Genomic DNA, 23,496 nt, shown 5'->3' on the forward strand with positions numbered 1-23,496 from the left:
CAATATTATGAGAGGGGGATTTAACTATAAATAGGACAATTACAAATAAACTTACAGGAACAATAGGTTGAAGAGGACCCTGCTCAAACGAGCTTACATTCTATAGGAGGTGGGGTGTAAAACACATTAGGACAGGAATTTACACTCAAATAAGGTGGGCTGCCCTTTAGGAGAGGGCAAGAGACAGGTATGTGAGGTAAGGGTTAGTCTTGGAGGCCATAAGCTTTCCTAAAGAGATGGGCTTTAAGGCACTTCTTAAAAGATGCAAGACTAGGGGAGAGTCTGATGGCGGTAGGCAGGCTATTCCATAGGAAGGGAGCCGCCCGCGAGAAGTCCTGCAAGCGCGAGTTGGCCGTACGAGTGCGGACAACGGACAGGAGGTGGTCACGGGCAGAACGGAGAGACCGAGAAGGGACATACCTATGGATCTGTGAGGAGATATAAGAGGGGCTAGAGTTGTTCAGTGCTTTATAGGTGTGAGTTAGTACCTTGAATTGACTCCTATAGCATACAGGAAGCCAATGTAAGGACTGGCAGAGGGGTGAGGTGTGAGAGAAACGACTAGAGAGGAAAATCAATCTAGCAGCAGCATTCATTACGGACTGTAAGGGTGCAGTACGGCTATTGGGAAGACCAATCAGGAGAGGGTTACAATAATCCATGCGGGAAATTACTAGAGCATGGACAAGCTCCTTGGTAGTATCTGGTGCAAGAAAGGGGCGGATGCGGGCTATGTTTTTAAGATGGAATCTACAGGATTTGGCAACATGCTGGATGTGAGGCTCAAAGGTGAGACCAGAGTCAAGTATGACGCCAAGACAGCGCGCTTGCAAGGATGGACTAATGTTGGTACCACAAACTTGGAGGGAGAGCGAAAGATGAGGATCAGTATTAGGAGGAGGAAAGACAAGGAGCTCAGTTTTTGAGAGATTGAGTTTCAGAAAGCGGGAGGACATCCAGTCAGAGATGGAAGAAAGGCAAGCAGTGACACGTTGCAGGACGGCAGGGGAGAGGTCCGGGGAGGAGAGATATAGCTGGGTGTCATCAGCGTACAGGTGGTAGTGAAATCCAAAAGAGGTAATAAGTTTGCCAAGAGAGGCAGTATAAAGAGAAAATAGAAGGGGACCAAGGACGGAGCCTTGGGGAACGCCAACTGAGACAGGGCAAGGGGAGGAGGTATCATTAGAAAAGGAGACACTGATTGGAATTTACTACATCGGTAACTTGTAATATTGTTTCACACCTACAACACTTGTTACACAGATCTAAGTGATAGAAAACAGATTGATATTTTCTACACTAGAAACTACCAGATAACAAGCTGCTATATTTAAACCAGTTATCAATAGCTAAGAGGTACTTCAACAATATTGTAATTCTGGGGTAATACCCTCACAAGTCAAACTGAGAGGTCAGTTTATAGGGAAAACTGTTGCCTGGATACAATTCTAAAACAATTTCCATATGTCCTTTGCAGACTTTACATGCTGGAAAAACACAGGTGCCAACTGCTGTGGTTTTCTGCAGTGTGCATACCGGCAAGGAGGGTAGGGTGGAAGATGATGTGGAGGATGATGAGATCCTAGACCCCACATGGAATCAAGGTCATGCAAGTGAAGTGTGCAGTTTGGAGGAAGAGGTGCTGGTTGCACAGAGGCACCTGCACAGCATAAGAGGGAGCAGGGTGCCAAAACGGATTGGCCATCCCCTAGCGCTCGTCGGCATGTATTAGCTCGAGAATTACCAGTTATCAAAGTAATACAAGTAGCGATCAAATGATCCATAATAGAGTTGAATGAACCCAAACTGCAAAGTTCGGGTTCGTACCAGATTTAACGATCCATTCGTAGTTTCACAGTGAGGTGGGCAGTCCGGTGACCAGGACCCAGACACTATCTGGGCGGCGGTCGGATGACAGGGACCAAGTATGCCTGATGTTGAAGTTAGGAGTCACAGTGTGGAATGGATTAGTAGGGTCTGGTGCAGGGTAACCGCATGCTTGTCACGTATTCATCCACTTATAAAAATGTGGTTATTGACATTTACTGTCCACACAGGAAAAGTTGTGCCGAGCAGCAACCAAATCCACAGAAGGGTTAATGCTGAGCAGCAATTATGCAAATGGAAACCTGGTAACTGCTTTGGGGTCAAAGGCCGGTTACAGCCTATCAGATCTAGAGGAGGGGTATTTAGGCCCAGTTCTCCTCCTGCTCAGTGCCCTGCCGTGGTTTCCCTTGTGGTTGTCCGAGAGCACGTTAATGATTCTGGTAATTCTGGATATTTGACTTTGGCATTGTTTTTGACTTCCCTGTTTTCTGGCATCCCTGACTCCTGTCTTTTCCTTATCGTTGTGCCTTTTTCTGTTTCCCTTGACCTCGGCTATTCCTGACTATTCTTTGGTACGTTAGTCCAGCCATTCTAAGGTCCGGTATATGTTACCTATCAGTCCTCTGTGTTACACAATTCTACGTGCTGGATCATTCTGTAATCCTGACAATGCCCCCTGGTGTTGAGCACCAGCGTTTGTGCGGCCACATACCAGGACCCTGATGCAGCTTCAGTAAAAAGAGTACTGGATACCAGAAGCCATCCACAACTTGGAACAGTATGTGACATTCATTGTAGTGGCTGTGCGCGCTTTTGGCACTCCCACCCTGCTGCTGCTCGCCTGTCTGCGCTGCAGTGTAAGTTCGGCCTTCCCGCTCACCGCCTCATGAGACTGTGCGAGCAGCAGCAGGCGATAGTGGAGTTTCAGCTGCAGCACGCACGGGTCAGTGGCTCTGCCAGACTTCCCTCCATTTGATCAGAGTTAAAGGATTTCAAGTGGACTCATTACAATTACAGGGCCTCTAAAGAGTCCTGTATTGTTATTTGTCGTTGCTACCTTCCCACGTCGGTAATGGGTCATTTGCTCGCCTGCTGCCTTCCTTCCATGTGGTAGCCATTTCTCAGGGTCCCTGTACGGAATGGAACCCTGATTCCCAGTGGTCACCATGGTAGGCACAGAAACTGGCATCGAAAGTTGATATTGATGACATCCAAATGCAAAGTCGCCGTCACAGGAATGTGCGATTGGCCTGAGGTTCTCTAGAGTCAACAAAGTGCCTGCGCAACTATAATGTCAACAGCTACTCTGTGGAACAGAATTGTCTTTTTTTTATATGTCCCAATATTTTTGGGGCAACCCCAATTAAAAAATATGTATATATCCTGGTTGCTTATTTGCATATTTAAAAAAAAAAAAACAATAAACATAAATGGATCAAAAGGGAAAAACATTATTCAAATATTTCTCTGCATCTCCTCCCCTTCTGGCTTTGTGTGGAACTACAGATTTCAAAAACTAACCAGCATCTACTATGGTTTTTTACAAAAGTGAGATTTGTCAGGAGTTCAAAGTGAATTTTAAGATGAATTTCAAGATCTAGGTCAAAATAGTCAAATACCAGTTAGGGTACATTGACATTAAATATGAAATAGACTTGGGGGGCGGAGCCTGACTCTCAAGCGAGATAGACGTGCAAGCCGAGAGCTCCTGAGTCCGGAGCCCAGATTTGGGGTATTTCACCCGACCACCCGATTACACGGACTGCTACACTCGAGGATCATGATGAGGAGACTGCAAGGCACCCGGGGATACCCGATACTTGGACCCCCGATGCTAGGCGGACCAAATCGTGGCCAGCGGCCTGCGTGGGTGGGAGCCGAGGAGAGACGGCCGCTCTCCCGGTTCTCTGGTGGACAAGGGGGCACTCCCAACACACCTCCGCCTCCCCCCCTTGGACCGGTGGGGGTTATCCCGGTCCTTGAGGACACTGCTGAGGGACATACAAAACTCCCGCGCCACGCGGGAAAGCAGGGACCCAAGATGGCGGCGGCACTGGGCCCTGCAACAGAAGGCCAAACACTGCCACAGCCTGTCCCAGAAGGCCCTAAGACAGAGGTACCGGACACTCTGGAAGCCATACTCGACCGCTTCTGGGCCATGCTATTAAACCGAGCAAGGCAAGCAGCGGCCACACGGGCACTAGACCAAGGCGATCAGGCACGAAACAAGGAACGGCTGGGGAAGCCTCCCACGAGCCGACAGATGTCCAGCACTACCCTGATCCCACCAAAATGGCGAAAACCACGGAAACAACATAATCGGCTAAAACATCAAGCCGCAGACAGATGTCCTGCCCAACACAGCCATGGAACACCGCACCCCACAGCACCAACGCCGGTCCGAGGCAACGAGTCAAAACCAGCGAGACAACCTCTCAGCCGCCCCACAAGCCGACCAAGCACATGTACGTCGGACTGGCAAGCTACCGCCATGCTGAACAGACGGGTAATCCCAGAGGGCGTAGGCTGAGAAGAAGACGACCAAGGGACGTGTTGAGCTGGGATCAAGCCTAAATAATCCACCACGGGACACTGTAATAACATACACCTAAAGCATTTTTATTTTTTCTCTCTCTCTTTCCTTTCTCTTTCTTTGTTTGTCCCTAGTGCTAGCCATGCTGTACAACCTCTTAAGTGCACACTTATGCTTGTTCACCCACTCAGAGCCCAGGGCACCCACGTCAGTTACTATCTAGATGTTAAAACAAAAACCTCACTCTGCTTCTGGTCATACCTACACCGCTATGAACGCTGTACTAAAGGTACTAAACGTTACACAATAATGCACGTCTTCTGACACCCACTAGCCGTGCGCCTAGATAGCCTACCACCGGCCAATCTCAAACAAAAGCCGACGGGCCCGCCTGTCTAGCAAGCCACTTGTCCCCTCCACTCCCCAGTTACTCGCCTCTCACCAACATGTAACCTGCCCTGTTTGTATACAACCATACATGTCCCATCAACTCACTTTGACCAACTAATCTGTAGCATCAAACACATAGGACACGCATGAAAAGCATATGTTAAGGCTCATTTAGAATTTGCTAGCCCTATCGATGGTTTAATGACATGTATGAATACGCTTGTTGGTATGTTTACCTTACCTTTACAGCCGATGCATCACTACGCCAAAACTGTTTCTGTAAAATTGTGCTGATTAATCCAATGTTTCCGCTAATCGAGAACCTATATTGTCGCAATTTTGCTCTCTTTAACCTAAAAAATGTGCCTGACTATTGTTTACCACAACCTGTACAGCAAATGTTTACTACCGTATTTTGATGTCGCTGTTGTGGCGCACCAAAGCTCACTGTTACTTTTGTGCACATCAAAAATAAAGAATTTAAAATAAATAAATAAATAAATAAATAAATAAATATGAAATAGACTTTGAATTCACTTCGAGTTAGTGTCAATTCTCACTTTAGTGCATAATTCTGCTATACGTTCGCAGATTAGAACTTCTCAGCGGCAAATTCTTATATAACTTGGAGCCATTCTACCAGGCCATAGAGGGATGCTTTAGGACAGCACAGCTGGTGCAAACAAATGCATTTACACAGATTGTAAAATCTTTTATTGAAATAATTAAAAAATAAATCTTGAAAACATCTTCATTGTTCCACTGTCCTCACTCTGAGTCTGAGTCTCAATATGTCTATGTGATGGATCTATACAGCATTATGTATATCGCATAGTATTTCTGAAGGACCATTTGCTTCATTCCATAGTTCATTGTTGAATTTGTTACCTTTGCAGCTAGACAGGGAGAGTAGTACAAAATTTATACAGAATAAGCTCACTCAGGAGTTCAGAGGAATTCAGTCTATTCATTGAAAGGTTTTTAAAATGGTTTTACATATTCTAATAGACTAGAGCATTTTGCAAACATGGAGAGACACAGGGTGGGAGAGGTAAGCAATACATTTATGCTGTAATAAAAATAAAAAATAAATCTGAAGGGAAGAGACATCTACGCCTGGACTGACAGCTGCACGGCGATGTTCTGAGTTTTATTTACCTAGTTGGTTTATGAAGAAAGCACCACGAGATCCTAGAAAAGGAAATTTGCCATTAATGTTTACGGAAAACCATTTCTGAGAATGATGAAATGTCTCTGTGTTTCTAGCTAACATGTCATTTTAATTATAGTTGAATGTATACCAGATATGTGACCCTGTATACAGGATGAATACTAGATTCACCGTAGGTTTACAGAAATACGCTGGCACCATAAACACTACAGCGTGATGTAGTGGTTATGGTGCCAGGAATGTCCTTACAACCCCTCCGCAACTTAAGTAGTCGCAAAAATATAGAGCAGGCCCAATGCGCAGCTTAGTTGATAAGGGCCACTAGTGAAACCCAAATACATTTATTGAATTTATTGAACACTAAATAACAAACGTTTCAGGATGTCATTGCTTGGTGCTCTTTAGTATATGTTTTGGGGGGATTCCCTAGTAGCAATTATCAACTAAGCTGTGCATTGGGCTTTCTCTAAATTTTTGTGTTTTATTCTCAGTACTGAGGTGCTACAGCACTAGTGTACATTTTCCCATGTTTTGGGACTGCAAACATCCCACCCTCCTAATCTGTGATGCCATATAAGGAAGTAGAAAGTCCTTTAATGATCTATTCAAACATTTGCACAACACAGGCACACTCTGCCTATACATAGAGTGCACAGTCCCAGGTAAGAACTGGTGCTATGTGTGAAGATAACTGAGTACATGGACAGCTTGACAACGTTCAAACATCTGATGTCTTTGATTAGGCGGTGGAAACTGGGCATAAGGATCACCACCTTAAATGACTTTAAATAGGACATCATTTTACGCACCTCAAGACGCTTTGTGTTATAATGACATAGCTGTTGTTTCTGGAGATTCGAACATCAATGAGTAAACATAAACACATTAAAGAGACACTCCTATGCCTTTTACAAATCCCAATACAGCTCAATGAGATGCCTTTGCAAGACAAGGTGCTCTGGGCAATTGCTGCCTGTTGAGTTTAGTTCCACTGAGCTAACCAAACCAGAAAGCAACAGGACAGGGCGTCTGATTGACAGCCAAGGGGTGTAAGAAGGTAAATTTATAGAAGTACCAGTTGCTATTGAAATCTGCACTTTTAGTAAAATAAAAAAAAGGCACTTTCTTCACACAGAAAGCATTTTAGCAAACTAAAGGGCTTTAGGAACCTGGAGTGTCCCTTAAACAATAAATAAATACTTACATCCAGGATGTCAATGTTGGCATCATTAAAGTCAATGTTCATCAGTTTTGGAAGAGGAATTCCTTGTCCTACAACAGCTACAAAAAAACACGTTAGACGTGAGAAATCACACCCCTAGAAAAGCCTTGTGAAGATAATTAACATTCCACAATTTGGTTCATCCAATCAATTCATCTCCCCAAATAGTTTTGGGTGATTTAGGTTTTGTTTGGGGGAGCTTTATCCATGACATTGTTTTGGAAAAAGTAATTCGGACTAACCAAAATAGCGTGAAAATGGCCAATCAGTTATTTTGAAGTACACCAATAGGTTAAGTGACCGTCAGTGGGAAAAAAGATGGGCAGATAAAAGAATAAATCTGTATTTATATATTATGTATCTAATAAATATACGAGAAATAAATAAAGATTTTCTTTTTTTAATGATCCTCCTATTTCTTCCTCTATTGTTCACTTCTCACTTTAACTGTGAGTAAAATGAACATTGAGTGACTGTCCGCTAACCATCAATAATCGTTTTGCTATCAATCATCTTATTTGTTGGCCCCAATGAAGGAACTCTGAATCATGAAATTCACAAAACTGTCTGTCCAGTGTCCATTTTGTTTCATGAGTTATCCACATAGATTGTCTAAGTTTGGGATTTCAGACAAACTGAAAAATTCAGAAAAATCGTAATATGGGTTAAAACCGAATGCACAAATCTAATTAATACCATATTGATACATTAATCAGCCTCTGTGCATGGGCACAATACTTGTTACCTCTTGTTGGAGGAGAGTGCTAACAATCACATGATTCACTCTTGCTTGGAGCCTCGAGACCACTGCATTATATAACTTTGCCACATCTGTCTTTTCACCCCAAAATAATTTAACAGGTTAAGCAAATTGTTGTTAATAATAAAATGTAATCCTTACTGTTAATTGCTGGCAGGAAGGCAAAGCTGATGATGTTCCCAACGAGTCCACCTAGTACCGAAACCTGAAAAACAAGACTCATCAGCTGATTGTCCAAGGATCTAACTGGCAAACACCAAGAAATTACTACCATAATTATTATACCTTTTATATTTCTAGGAGATAAAGAGAGTTGAGGTGATGTATTTATTGGCTGAGTAAAACCTTGCAAAAACAATCAATACAATTTTTCAGTAGTAATTTTCATAGTAATTTGTAGAACATGCCTGAAGAAAGTCTAACCTCATATCTACTCAGTGAATAGAAATATCACTTTTACAAGTTTGAGCCCTCCGTGTATTTGTATTGCTGACATTGTACCATTCTCGATTTTTGTATTTTACAAGTGCCTGCACTGTTAACGATATCATTGCGTAATTATTTTCCATACTAAAATGAGTTTTCTTGTTGAAAAAGGAAACACTTACATCAAAGCGTCCAACTGACGTAGACAATATGGAAAGTTGAGTGCTGGAAAAAGGGAAATCTCTGTAAGTTTTTAAAGCAAATTAAAATACAGAGAGTTTTAAAAAAAGAGACAAAACTGGAAAAGGGTGGATTTACTGATTACTAGATAAAAAAATGGGGCATGCACACAAAACAATCACAAATCTGAAAGCGAATGCAGCAATTATACACAACTCCAGTTGTTTATGTTTCTCCTCCTCATGCTATGTGACTCCCCCTACTAAGGTCAGGAAAGGGCAGGGTCGGTGCTACCATTAGGAGAATAAAGCATTGGTCTGGGGCGCTGGCCTGTTGGGAGTACCCACCGAGAGGTTTCCTGGTGGGCGGCTGCTGTGCCTGGCATTCGGCTCCTTAGCCACCCCCCAGTTCAGCCATTTATCTGCTGGGCTCCTTTCCTCACCTCTCCTCACCTCCCGGGAAGAACACTCTGCTTGCTGCAGGCAGGGGGAGCCAGAACATGACTTGGTATCCATGCTGCCCCCTGCCTGTGAACACCGGAAACACTCTGCAGGGAGCAGGAAGTAGGATGTGCTCAGAGTGCAAGGCTCTCCTGCTCCCCTAGCAGAAACACAAACACTTCCTGCAGGCTGGACCCCTCTCCTCCAGTCACAGCACTTAGGACCATTTGGAGGTAGGGAGAACTGATTATTGTGTACATAATTGTAAATTGGTGTGTCTGTGTGTACTGAATTGCTATGTGTGTAAATAAAGTGTGACTTTATGTAAAGTGGTGTGAGTTTGTGTTTGAGTGGCAGTGTGTGTGTGTTAGGGTGTTAGTGTGTGTAATTGACACTGTGTATGTGAGAGAGTGTGTGTTAGTTACATAGTTAAATAGTTACATAGTTACATAGCTGAAAAGAGACTTGCATCCATCAAGTCCAGCCTTCCTCACATTTGTTTTTTGCTGTTGATCCAAAAGAAGGCAAAAAAAAAAAAACAATTTGAAGCACTTCCAATTTTGCAACAAGCTAGGAAGAAAAATTCCTTCGTGACCCCAGAATGGCAGTCAGATGTATCCTTGGATCAAGCAGTTATTACCCTACATTGAAAGATTATATCCTTGAATATTCTGTTTTTGCAAGTATGCATCTAGTAGCTGTTTGAACATCTGTATGGACTCTGATAAAACCACTTCTTCAGGCAGAGAATTCCACATCCTGATTGTTCTTACAGTAAAAAACCTTTCCTTTGCCTTAGACGAAATCTTCTTTCTTATAGTCTAAACGCATGACCTCGTGTCCTATGTAAAGTCCGGTTTGTGAATAGTCCGGTTTGTGAATAGTTAGTGAATGTGTATGTGAGTGAGAATGTGTTACTGAGAGTGTGTAAATGACACTGTGTATGTCAGTGAGAGTGTGTGTTAGTGAGTGTGTAGATGACACTGTGTATGTGAGTAAGAGTGTGACTTAGTGAGTGTGTAAGTGAAACAGTGTATGTGAATGAGAGTGTGTGTTACTGAGAGAGTGTACATGAAACTGTGTATGTCAGTGAGCATGTGTGTGTGTGTTAGTGTGTGTGTAAGTGACTGTATGTATGTGAGTGAGAGTGTGTGTGTTAGGGACACTGTTTATGTGAGTGAGAGTGTGTGTGTTAGTGAGAGTGTGTAAGTGACACTGTGTATATGACTGAGAGTGTGTGTTAGTGAGAGTATGTAAGTGACACTGTATGTCAGTGAGAATGTGTTATTGACACTGTGTATGTCAGAGAGAGTGTGTGTGTGTTAGTGAGAGTGTGTAAGTGACTGTGTGTGCATGTCAGCGAGAGTGTGCTAGTGTGTGTGTTGCCATGTAAACAGATTCTTATATATTAAATTAGTTTTATAATATATATTAATATAATTCTATACTAAAACGAAAAAATATTTTACTTAAAGGACCCCTATGGGCACCAAGACCACTTCAGCTTAATGATGTGGTCTGGGTACCAGGTCCCTCTAGTTTTAATCCTTCAGAGAAACTGCTATGTTTCACTGAGGGTTAATCCAGCCTCTAGTGGCTATCTCGCTGACAGCCGCTAGAGGTGCTTCCGCAATTCTCACTGTGAAAATCACAGTGAGAAGACGCTGGATGTTCATAGGAAAACACTGAGTAATGCTTTCCTATGGGCTGTTTGAATGCGCGCGCGGCTCTTGCCACACATGCACATTCGGAGCTGACGTCAGCAGGGGGAGGAGAGGTCACCAGCGCCGAGGGAGCCCAAAGCGGGAGAAAGGTAAGTGGCTGTTTTAACCCCTTCAGCCCAGCAGGAGGGGGGTCATGAGGGTGGTGGTGGGGGGGGGGGGGGCCCTAATGACCCTATAGTACCAGGAATACAAGTTTGTTTTCCTGGCACTATAGTGGTCCTTTAAAGTTCACATGAATTGAATCCCACCATTATTATAAATAAATCCCACCAAATGCATTGATGTATGTTCTAGGCAGTACAAGTGTATGGATATAAATATTAAGTAGTATGTGTGTGTGGATATATGTATTGGGCAGTATGTGAATATTGATGTATGCATTAGGCAGTACGTGTATATGGATGTATGTATTGGGCACTATGAATGTATGTATTAGACAGTGTGTGTATATATGGGGAAGTGTGTGTCTATCTCACTGCAATTCAGAATTTAGTGAATAAACCTCTGAGAGAATGTAGTTGCATTTATGAGGGGGCAGCAAAATGGATTATTGCCTAGGGCGGCAAGAATACTTGTACAAGCCCTAGGAAAGGGTGAGGCTTGTAACAATGATTGACAGTGAACCAAGACGGAGGTGAATATGGTTGTGTTTCTGCACCTGATATTATTTTTAGACCTCTCAATAACATATTTGTTAAATATAGGCATAAGTAAATTTAGTATTTTAAATACTGTGAAATGACAGTTCTCTTTTAAGAAAACCCCTTTAAATCAGACCGATTAGTAAGATAAATACTGTGAGATTAATGGCTGAATATTGTCTCGCACTTAGAGAGTAGAAGAATACTTACCTGTCAACAGACAGGGAGATAATCAGTTTATCTCCACCCACTGAAAACTTTGCGCTTAAGCGTACGTCCTGAAAAACAAATATGCCAGTTCATTTATTAACCCATAATGGTAAAAATAAATGTCTAATAATATGATTGACATAAAAAAAGGCATATTTAACACACTCTGGCTCACAATATTCTAAATTCCCTACAAGTCTACAAAAAGAATTATGGAAGCCACGTTGAAAATCACCTTCTAATCCTTTTTTAAATATACTTACCACCCCAAGGACGCAGATAGGAGTTTTTTTTGAGTTCGAGTTTAAAGCATTGATTTCTGTTTTAACGAATAAAGACACAATTCCACGATTCTTCTGCAGCTTGATGGTGGGAGCTGAGGGTACTCTGATCTTGAGGGTCAGAAGTTGTGTTTCTTTGAACATTGAGGAAACCTGTGTAAAAAAGTAACACTCAGCTTAACAGAACATACTACCTTGCTGGTTTAGATATATATATATATATATATATATATAGAGAGAGAGAGAGAGAGAGAGAGAGAGATACCTAGCATTAATATATAACTCAGTAACATAATAATCTAGGTTGAGAAAAGCATAAGTTCAATCGAGTTCTACCTTTAAAATACATATTTTCATGCTTTTAATCCATAAGAAAGCAAAAAAAATAAAAAATAAATAAAAAGCCCAAGAAAACTATTTGAAGCAATTGGAAATTATACAACAAAAAGGGGAAATGAAGTGGTCTGGGTGTCAGGTCCATCTTGGGTTAACCCTGCAGCTGTAAACATAGCAGTTTCAGAGTAATGCTTTCCTATGGACTGATTGAGTGCTCTTGCCGCGCATGCGCATTTGTCGGAAGAGGGAGGAGAGTCCCCAGCGCCGAGGAAGCCCGGCGCTGGAGAAAGGTAAGCCTTTAACCCCTTCCTCCCCCTAGAGTTTGTTTTCCTGGCACTATAGTGGTCCTTTAAGTGAAAACTCCTTTTCTACAAGTCTCAGTGTGTGACCTCTTGTCTGTTGAATATCCCTGCCAATGAACAGGTTACACTGACCCTGTTTACATTATTTTTTCTAGCCTTTCTTCATAACTAATATTTCCCATTCCCCTTATTAATTTTGTAGCTTGGTTTTTTCTATTACTGCAATATCTTTCCTTAAAACTGGGCCCAAAATTGCACTTCATGACTTTGCAATTAATTATACTGAATCTCATCTGCTGGTTCTGTGTAAAAGGTATGTCATGTTTAGAATACACTATCTTACCTCGATTTGCCCTCTATTAAAATGTTAGGATAAGCTGTCCAAATAATTTAATATTTCTGGATACACTTTTAAATGATTTAATATTTTGATATATTTTTTAATATATGGATACATTTTTCTATCTCTTATATTTTTTGATCAATTAATATATTGATAAAAAATACTTTTAAAAGTTCATCAAAAAAAATAAATCATTTGTAAAGCTTATATAAAAAAAAAAGAAAGAAATCAAGGCCTTTGTGTCATCTGCAAAAACACATAACTTTCAATGTCTACTTCAAACAAATTAAATAGACGCCGACCCAGGACAGAACCCTGAGGCACTCCACTTACCACTTTCATCCAATTTAAATATTTTACATTTACAGTGACTCTCTGCACACTATATTTAGGTCACTCTGTCTTTAGAACAAGATCTACCATCGAAACCAACTAAATTCAGCTTTAATAGTAACTTTATGTATGTAAAAGTATCAAACAGGGTTCCCCCTAAGAGTTTTTCCATCGTTAAAGGGGGTCCGTCACTTCCCAGCATTTTTAACACTGTGGCGGAAACCGCCTCGCCACGGGACATTGGAGGGGCCTGGCTGCCTGCCTCCTACCTGCTGACTATGGCCCCTGGAAAATTGGTACGTTTGAACTATATTTGGGCATGTTTTAGTTTATATTGCTGCTGCTGGCCCTTTTAGAATCATCCCTGGACATATTGGGACGTTTGGGAATAATGTCCATTTAAGACTTTGTAACATATCACAGTAATACTGTCTTAAATATTATGTAGGTATTTATGTGTTCGGTTAAACTGGGGATATGTAGAAATGTGTGTTTTATGTGTTAAATGTATCAGTATGTAATTTTATGTCTTTTACTGTCTTTTTGTCTGCCATGTGGGTAATGGAGTTTTGCCTCAGTCCTTGGAGATAATTAGATTCCTTCCCCAATTATCTCCAGGCCAGAGGGGAGGGATTGTGAGGCATTGTGGGAGGTAACCGGTCTGAGCTGGAAAGTCATGCTGACAGGGGTTTTAAAAGATACTTTACTAACTTTTGAACCCCTGGTCTGATTCATGCCATTTTTTAATATGGTGTTCCCCTGAATGGATTGATTGTGGATATGTATTTTTATGTGAATGTGATGTATGGTTTTAGAGTTATGAAAGTTGGGTAGAAAGTATGTTTTAACTGTATGTATAATTGTGTTAAGTGTTAATCTAAGGGGAGGAGATGTGTGGGAGGTAACATCTATGCTATTGGATATTTTATGCCTCCCCCTGGGTGTGGCCTGTATGTGTGAAATGGAAATAAAACCCAGGCTGGATGTGCCAGTCCAGAGTTCCTGCTTAACCCTCAAAGTGAAGTGTCGTCTCATTATTGGGGGAGGATTTATTGCATGCTGTTCCAGTTTGACTGCTAGGAGTGTAAACCTATTCGTATGATTTCCTATTCAACTGTCTACAGCATTCATATGCTTAAGAGGATTTATATGCTTCTCTGATTCGGTGGTTGTGGTGTCTGCTTGCAGTGCTTGGAGCGCTAGGAGCATCCTTTAACGGAGGTACCCAGTCGGGGTGCCAGGCGATCCGTTACAAACAGTATATCTATTTACCCAATATATCAAACAAATATGTGTTTGTGAGGTATGAAAATTAAGGTTAAATGTATAAATCCTCCCTGCTGTACTTAGTTATAACCTGTGATTGAGCCCTCCATCTTGGCTTCCTGTCAAATATAATTATAAGCTCCACCCTTTGTACTTCTCAGTCAGAGTAATAGAACACACAGAGAGATGGAGAAAGAGACACAATGCTTCAGTCCTTCCTTCTTCCAGTGCAATGTGTGTCCTGAGTGTGTCAGGATTGAACTGGATTGTGATGCCAAGTGCTAAATGTTTAATACATAACTAAAGAAAAATAGAATTGTGACGGACCACCTGGCACCCCGACTGGGTACCCCCGCCAATTGCTGCTTCCTAGCTGTTGCCGAGTAACATAACCATAAGCACCTTAGCCCCTTAGCTGCCGCAGCTTAGCAGGGGTCTCGACATCCCTTCTCACACTGGACCAAACTCTTGTATCCAGCTGCCTGTGAGAAGACCTCTCCTCCAAGAGAGTATAGCAGGTATAGCAGTGTAGCTCTTACAAGAGCCAGTGATTACAGCCCAGGGGAGTATCGTGATATAGCAATCCCCAGAGCAGATACAGCTGTTCCCCCCACACATGAGATGAGACTCATTTTTTGGTAGCCACAAATCGCCTTAAATGACAGTCCCATGCAAGGGGCACTCCGCCCTGAACCTGAGAGTAAACCACAGTAGAAACAAAAACATGATTATTTTGGCTCTCAGATGCAGGACTCTCCCATACATAGTGAAACAATCCCTCCCCTGTGCCTGGGAGATAATTGAGTCATGGACTGTACTCAATTATCTCCAGGCAGAAAAACTCACATTTCAGCAATATCTCGAAAGTACCCTTAAAACCCATGGAAACCCCATTAAAGTGACATCCCATTATAGCCCAGATCTGGGTGACCAACATATCCACAATTCACCCAGATCGGTTCATGGGTTCAGGATTCCCATGGAAGTCATATTTTGATCGACCGCACGCATGGTCCCATGGCCAAAACAGTTCCAGAGAATCAGGGCTTGCGATTGATCTAGTTCGGTAGTTTCAAAACGAACAAAATACCGAACATAGTCAATATTCATACCGTGGAGCTTGTTCACCTCATTCAGATGAATGATTCCACCGAACAGCGCTCTTCAAGGATGTAAAGTACCAAACGTAGGCTATGATGGAAGTTCAGCGGTGTTCAGGAGTTTCAGTGTCTGAAAATAGTTTGACGACCAAACACCGCTTCCTGCATTTGCAGGAACAAGGTGGGCGCCACCTCGTGGTTGACCGTGCGAACTGCGGCCACCCACACGAACAATTAGAATGCTGCGGTTAGAATCATTAAGAGATGATGATAGGGCTTAACAAGGTCCCGGGTGGTCCCTGGTTTGTGCGTTTGTTCGGTTCCCAATTAGCATAGATATAGGACACATTATTACATACAAGGTCTTTTATGAGCTTTTTTGCATGGCCCATAGTCCTGAGGTAGGAGGCTGGCAAACAGGCCCCTCCAAGAAACAGTGTCGAGGTTACTTTCGCCACAAGAATATCACTTTAAAAGGGTTGTTCACAAAACAATAGGTGTTTTTGAATTTGTTATTGAATGGGGTATTTTCCAAAGAAGTGACGTTTCCAATTTAAATGATTGTCAAAGCATGTGTCTGTACAATAAAACCGTCAGGCAAGTCTTACACTCCTTACCACTAATGCAAAAGATTCCTACACTCCTCATATTGTGTAACAGCTCTCTAACAATGTTTATTAAACCAATCGTAAGCAGTTACACTGCCCCCGAGATTCTGTCATTAAAGGGTGAAATATCAAGCTTATTTTTTTGTTAGAAGTAATGTTTGCGTCTTGCAATTGGACCTTTATCATACTTTATCATGTTGTAACTTTCACTGTAGCTGATGTTTAACATGTTCTCTGTCAAAATGCATATCTATGTTTTTTTTGTATTTGTTTTTACCTTTGGAATGACGCCACCAATGACGGCAGTTGTGAGAGGTGGAATCCCAGGAATCTGTAACATAAATGCATATAGACAGTCTGGTGTTATTCTGGGGCATGTTACATAAATTCTTGTATTTATATTCAAATATAGCTGGGTTTCTGGCCACAAGCAGGAGATCCATGCAAATTGTGAAAAAAAGAATATGGGTGCTAGGATTAGCAATAGCTCATGGTCTACTGGAGAACATTTTCAGAGGGCGTATAGTAGACGAATCTCCTGCTCCCCTCACTTGTCCACCAGAAGAAGATGGAGTCCCTGTGCCAGATCCTGGTTTTATTGCACCCCTTGTAATGTTTACTACTGCTGTTAACAGTGATCTCAACAAGCCGTAACACAGACAGCACTGTGCAATATATAAGGGTCGCAAAGTGTATTGTAAAATGGAATGTATCAAGACAATATTCATTCTTTAAAATGAGGAATACTATAGGAACCTACCAAGCTGCATTGTGTTTCTGTCTGTATTTAGTTTGTCAATGTCCTACAGCCCATGTAGGTTTGCATGACAAATCAATTTACAAACAAAGTTTTTGGCAGCAAGGAGCCAGGTTCCTATTTTAAATTACTGGAAAAGATTTGTTCTAGTCTTAACTTGATAATAACATCTCCAGGTACATCGGGTGAGTCACTTGAATCTCACATTTCATTTTATTTGACCCAGGAGCATGCCATTTGATTATATATAATTTTTGGAGAATTATGTATCCGTTCCGTGAAAGATTCAATTACTAAATATCTACTTACGTCTCCATCAGATAATTCTAAATCCATCAGGCCTTCCTTTTGTAGAGCAGTTAGAACACAGCCAAGGAAGTTGGAAGAAAGCCCAAGCTGAGCTTCTGTAGCTTCCATCATTGGTGGCATGGAGATTGGCATCATTGACTGGCCCAAGGGGTAATCAATGAGTCCACCACCTAATTGACTCACCACTGTCTATAACAAGAATGAACATGGTTAGAAGGACCAAACACTAGTTTATTAAAATAGATTCCAGTACTGTGCGTCACTTACATTTAAATCCAGCTCAATAAACTGCCCAGTCACTATGGGAAGACTCGATACTGTGTACTGGATACTTCCTAATAGGCCAAGGGGAACCAAAGCTGCGTAAGAAATGAAGTTAAGTTGCACTAAAAATACTGATACAATAAAGATTTGTATTAGATTTAAGATTAACACTAAGTACCCTCTTGTCCCATATTTTAACATTTAAACTATTTTATTAATGGCATAATGAATATAAACCCCATATATGTTATATTTTAAAATATTTTTTTCCCCAAACGTACAATTTGCCGTAAGCAGAAGTCCATTAGTCAAGTCAAGAACGACATTCACCACCGGACACAACTGAAAGTTAAAAGGATAGAATCGATCAGAGGTCTTCATAAATATTAGTATGCTTTTACAAAGATCTCTAAAGAAATTAATTATTTTCAAGCTTGGTAAATATTTATTGAGGTTGAACAATAAAATTAATTCAAGTATCTTTTTTTTTTTATTATTCTTTATTTTTGCTGTGGACATATAACATTATAAGCTCGACTTGCCACAACAGCAATAACAAGCATCTTGCCATACTTATATATCTCATTTAATATTAATTTAATGAAGTAGGAAATGGATGGTCTATTTATCCACACATGTATAAGCCTTATAGAAGGAAGGAGCTAAATGAAGTAATGTGCAAAACAGATCTATGGTGTATAAACAGGTAATCGGTTAATTATGGAGGATGGGCTTAATGTTATTTTTAAAGAAACAGTAAATGCATATATTTTAATTGTTAGCATTGGAGTTTACCATCATTCGGTTTTTCATAATTACATTGTTTTTTGCAATAGCTCAGCCTTAGATTTCTAAAATAACCAGTAGGTAGAACTATAATGGGGGGCCATTAACACCTATTTATTGACTGGTTTCCAACCAGGTCAGTAAATCTTACTGACTGCCATGGGTGGTATAGTGTCACTACTGATCTGAAGAGGAGAGGAAATAGGAATCCTTAAGTTAACCCTTTTGGAACCAGATTTAGGGCCAAAATCCCTTGATGATTTTTTGACTTTACTTTTTCTTGGTCTAAATGGGGTTAATCACAGTTTAGTAGAAAGAGGTGGTGTTACTATGTAGCCAAAGCAATACGATTACTGTAGAAACCTATAGACATGTGGAAATACAAGTATGTGCATTTCATGCAATTTAGCAATGGTTAAGCAAGTTAAAAATCAGATATCACTGCTTACCACGCCAGGAAGTATATTTCGGAGGAGATTACTGACCAGCCCATCCACAATTCCAGAGAGCAACCTATGATGAGAGAAAGGAGCAGATGTTATAATACAGTGAGTTTTTTTTATTATTTTTTTTTTTTTAATGCAGAGAGAGGTGTGACTACTTACGATGACAAAACAATTTTGTGGCAAAATAACACAATTATTTCTACAGTAAAAAAATAAATGATCCGGCACATAATGGTAATACATCTCTTTGTAGCATTCAAAATTAATGCCATTGTGTCCTCTAATTAGTGACTACCTAACATGGACCAAAATGTGTCCAGCTTCTTACATAGAGCTCATTCCCTTCTGGGTATCCTAGTGGGAAGCCCATAGAAAGTGATACTATAAACTGATTCCTAAATTCTTGTAGATTATGCCTTGTATTTATCGTAAATGTTTTGATACGCACCCTCTTAGCAATCTCACGTTTATTCCACCAAGTAGTGCCTGGCAGTCTTCAATAACCAGCCTGGGTACACCTGATGCCTCCTGAGTGAGTCTAGTTCGAGCCGTTATGTTAACTTCAACCAAGATGTCAAGGAAGCCTAGCAAACTTCAAAGAGTTAGAAAATCAATGCAATACATCAACTACATAGACCCATAGACCCATTCATAAAAACAAGATAACAATAGAGTACTAGATAGTAAAAACTAGGGACAAGATACTAAACATATTACATCTATAGACTAAGGGTGTTTTTCGGCCAAAGTTGTTCTAAATTAAACAGAGCATGTTTTCAAACAAGTTGAGTTAGAAATATTTAACTTTTCAGTTATTTTGGCCCACAATTTTCATTCCCCTTTTCAAGCCTTATAAACATGTTTGTTTGGTGGAAAGACAAACAAACAACCTAGGCGTTAATTAAATATGCAATAAAGCTTAGATTAATTTATTCAGAAATTGTGAATTTTGTATATCAGTTTCCTGTATGATCTCACTTGAGACCTGTGTTCCTGAAATATTTTTGGGATATCCCTAATAACGGTCATTGTAACAGTTGAGAATCTATTGCTTTATCCACAAAGCCAAAACGTTTTGAAGATGAAGTATGGTAATTTCCAGTGTATCTAGAGAGGAAGAATTTTTGACCACTAGAGGGAGTGATATTCCACTGACCCAAACATATCTCATCTTTCCTCTATAGCATTCTTAAATAGTATGTTCTTTAGAACTTTGGGCACCTTCAGATTAATAGAATATCAGTTATAGAACTTATTAGATCTCTAGATTGTAAGGTAGTTTGAGCAGGGTCTCATTAAAATATTGTTCCTGTAACATTTTGCCATTCTCATTTATTGTTAAATGAAAGTCCTCCTTCATAATATTGTAAAGCATAGAGGAATATGTTAGTGCTATAAAAAATACTATTACTGCTACTACTACACTAATAATAATAATAATAATAATAATAATAATAATAATAATAATAATAATAATAATAATAATAATAATTTGATGCTTAGTAGCAAGTGGAATGTGATTATTGATGCCAGTAACAACCACTATTATGTTGTGGCTAAGAATCATTATAATTTGTAGGATCACAGATTTGAAATCTTGATGCTTCATGTATTTTGTATTTTGGAGTTAGTGTGCCTTTAATGCTATTGAGGAGTGGTTATTAATAAACAAATCTTACATGTTGAAACCTAAAGGTGCTGTTACTGTTAACTATTAACTGAGCTTGATCATGTTTCACTGGATGTTACCTTTCATGCCATTTCTTTATCTCTCCAAGTCTGCTAACAGTTTAGTTCATGTACCCATATCATCAATCGCTTGCCAATAACTAACAAAATACACACAAGCAAATACTGTAGGGTTTCGCCATTAACTGCAGATAAAACTACAGAATGTGTTTTTTACAATTACACCTATATTATCAATAAAAACAGTTTTCACCCTTACCTTTTTCCATTGATAGCCACCTTTGTGTACAAGTTAAGGTGGACGCCGATTCCTGGCAGCAGGCGCAAAGATATTTGCGGGAGTGTAAGATCAATAATGCGCAAACTAAAAAGAAACAAATGAACACATTGGGGAGATTTATCAAAGAGTCTGATCGGAATGTAAACAGATAGGAATTACCTTCCTGATTCTACTGGTTTTCATTTTGATTTCCCCTCCTTTAATATTTTGTACCATTCTACAGAACACTTTGTTAAATCATAATTAACAATGAGATTGTTAAAGGAACACTATAGGCGCCCAGACCCCAGACCCCCCACATACACCCCCCCCCCTTTTAGCCCTGTACTCGAAACGGAAATGTATACATTGCAGGGCTAACCTCCCTCTAGTGGCTGACAGTATGACAGCGCTAGAGGCCTTTCTATAAAACAGCAGAGTACATTGAGGCATTTTTCCAAGCATGCACACTAGCCTCCCAATCATCAACATTGGTGATCTCGGTTAAAGAGGCAGAACTTAAGCGGGGAGGCCGTAGCTGCGAGTGCTGAAACGTAAGTAAATCACCTTTTTTCTAACCCTAGCAGCGCTGACCCAGTCACCTAAATGGTGACTAGGGCCCCATAGCGTTAGGAATACATGTTTGTATTCCAAGTGCTATAGTGCACCTTTAAACATTAAAATCATATTAATGGCAAAGTACTGGCATTGTTATAATTAGTAAGAAACAATTTATTCTGATTTGAGTTAATACTGTGTGTAATTATATCATTGTTATTACCAAAGCATTTATTTTTTTAAGAATTAATTTGCATACTTATATTTAACCTATTTTGTTGCTACACCCATCTCTTATGCCTGGACATGAAATTAGCATAGATATAGGACACATTATTACAATTTGTGTGTGGGGGGGGTAGGTTTAGGAGAGCAACATCCTGTTACAATTTTGCTCTTTAATCTACCATAGAGAAGAAGAATCTGCTCATTATTCAGCCAGAACCATACATCTGTTAGGTGCTGCACTATACATTATAAATAATACTTGAATAGATTGATTATTATAGCAAATGCAGTGCAAATAAAAAATGTGTAAAATTAATTCATATTTTTTTTTATAATAGAGCTTACCCAGTGAGGCCTTGCACTGTGTTTAATAGGCCACCATTTCCAAGTATTCCAAGAAGACCTCCGCCTCCAAGCAAGCCACCAAGCAATCCACCACTTCCAAGAAGACCTCCATTGGGTTGAGGACCATTGTTACTATGATCATCCCATTCACCAGAATTACCATGAGCTCCTCCATGAAGCCCACCACCTCTTCTGCCATCATCACCACCCCCACTACTACCACCTCCACCAAGGATGCCTCCAAGAAGTCCTCCTCCACCACCACCACCACCACCAAGAACACCACCAAGAAGGCCACCGCCACCACCTCCACCACCTCCACCACCTCCAAGTATGCCACCAAGAAGTCCTCCACCACCCCCACCACCACCTAACACACCCCCTAAAAGGCCCCCGCCACCTCCACCACCAAGAAGACCACCAACAAGTCCTCCCACAAGGTCACCTCCACCAGCCCCTGCAGGCATTTGCAAGTTGTTCTGGGAGCTGCTTCCGCTCATTTTTCCTGAAACAGCTGAAAAATAATATTTTCCAAATTTGGTATAACTTTAAATGCATTTATATACATACAATTTCATATTTTAAAATAACAACCTCACTATTACTTTAAAACCTCATCTATATAAACTGATTAATCTCACGAACATTATATTGAACTAAAACTCTTTCACCATTCCACTATTTAGATTAGCTAAACATCTCAGAAGAGATCAGTGGCTATCACTGAGTTAATATTTGTCAAATTATAGTAAATTGATCCCAGGATATCAAAAGACCTATCTTGTAAATTTCACTTGGTCAACCAACACAATCTCAATGTTTTCTTCCTAAATTGTATTTAGAAGAGGTTAGGTAGGATATTCTGAGTTACAGTATCTCACTAAAGTGAGTACACCCCTCACATTTTTGTAAATATTTTATTTTATCTTTTCATGTGACAACACTGAAGAAATGACATTCTGCTACAATGTAAAGTAGTAAGTGTACAGCCTGTATAAGAGTGTAAATTTGCTGTCCCCTCAAAATAACTCAGCACACAGCCATTAATGTCTAAACTGTTGGCAACAAAAGTGAGTACACCCCTAAGTGGAAATGTCCAAATTGTGCCCAAAGTGTAAAATTTTGTGTGGCCACCATTATTTTTCAGCACTTCCTTAACCCTTATGGGCATGGAATTCACCAGAGCTTCACAGGTTGCCACTGAAGTCCTTTCCACTCCTCCATGACAACATCACAAAGCTGGTGGATGCTAGAGACCTTGTGCTCCCCCACCTTCTGTTTGAGGATGCCCCACAGATGCTCAATAGGGATTAGGTTTGGAGACATGCTTGGCCAGTCCATCACCTTTACCTTTAGCTTCTTTAGCAAGGCAGTGGGTCATCTTTGAGGTGTGTTTGGGTTCACCATCATGTTGGAATACTGTCTTGCGGCCCAGTCTCCAAAGGGAGGGGATCATGCTCTGCTTCAGTATGTCACAGTACATGTTGGCATTCAAGGTTCCCTCAATGAACTGTAGTTCCCCAGTGCCGGCAGCACTCATGCCAGTCCAGACCATGACACTCCCACCACCATGCTTGACTGTAGGCAAAACACACTTGTCTTTGTACTCCTCACCTGGTTGCCGCCACACAAGCTTGACCTCATCTGAACCAAATAAGTTTATGTTGGTCTCATCGGACCACAGGACATGGTTCCAGTAATTCATGTCCTTAGTCTGCTTGTCTTCAGCAAACTGTTTGTGGGCTTTCTTGTGTATCATCTT

General features: G+C 40.7%; 1 protein-coding gene across 1 annotated transcript in view; it reads right to left on the reverse strand.

Annotated features, from left to right (window-relative positions):
• Nucleotides 1–5,862: 5,862 nt before the first annotated feature.
• The window catches only part of LOC134610454 (BPI fold-containing family B member 4-like), a 42,082-nt gene continuing 24,448 nt past the window's right edge, over nucleotides 5,863–23,496 (reverse strand). The window contains exons 3-16 of the mRNA XM_063453419.1: nucleotides 21,735–22,248; nucleotides 20,604–20,708; nucleotides 19,104–19,247; nucleotides 18,659–18,722; nucleotides 17,705–17,765; nucleotides 17,427–17,518; nucleotides 17,160–17,348; nucleotides 16,371–16,424; nucleotides 11,788–11,958; nucleotides 11,525–11,592; nucleotides 8,512–8,554; nucleotides 8,045–8,108; nucleotides 7,126–7,202; nucleotides 5,863–5,941 (exon numbers count right to left, since the gene is read on the reverse strand). Coding sequence (XP_063309489.1) covers nucleotides 5,918–5,941; nucleotides 7,126–7,202; nucleotides 8,045–8,108; nucleotides 8,512–8,554; nucleotides 11,525–11,592; nucleotides 11,788–11,958; nucleotides 16,371–16,424; nucleotides 17,160–17,348; nucleotides 17,427–17,518; nucleotides 17,705–17,765; nucleotides 18,659–18,722; nucleotides 19,104–19,247; nucleotides 20,604–20,708; nucleotides 21,735–22,248 — 1,670 coding nt within the window. The 3' untranslated portion in view covers nucleotides 5,863–5,917. The remainder of the gene's footprint in view (nucleotides 5,942–7,125; nucleotides 7,203–8,044; nucleotides 8,109–8,511; nucleotides 8,555–11,524; nucleotides 11,593–11,787; nucleotides 11,959–16,370; nucleotides 16,425–17,159; nucleotides 17,349–17,426; nucleotides 17,519–17,704; nucleotides 17,766–18,658; nucleotides 18,723–19,103; nucleotides 19,248–20,603; nucleotides 20,709–21,734; nucleotides 22,249–23,496) is intronic.

This window comes from Pelobates fuscus, chromosome 5, assembly GCF_036172605.1.
Source record: "Pelobates fuscus isolate aPelFus1 chromosome 5, aPelFus1.pri, whole genome shotgun sequence".
Classification (NCBI taxonomy): Eukaryota; Metazoa; Chordata; class Amphibia; order Anura; family Pelobatidae; genus Pelobates; species Pelobates fuscus.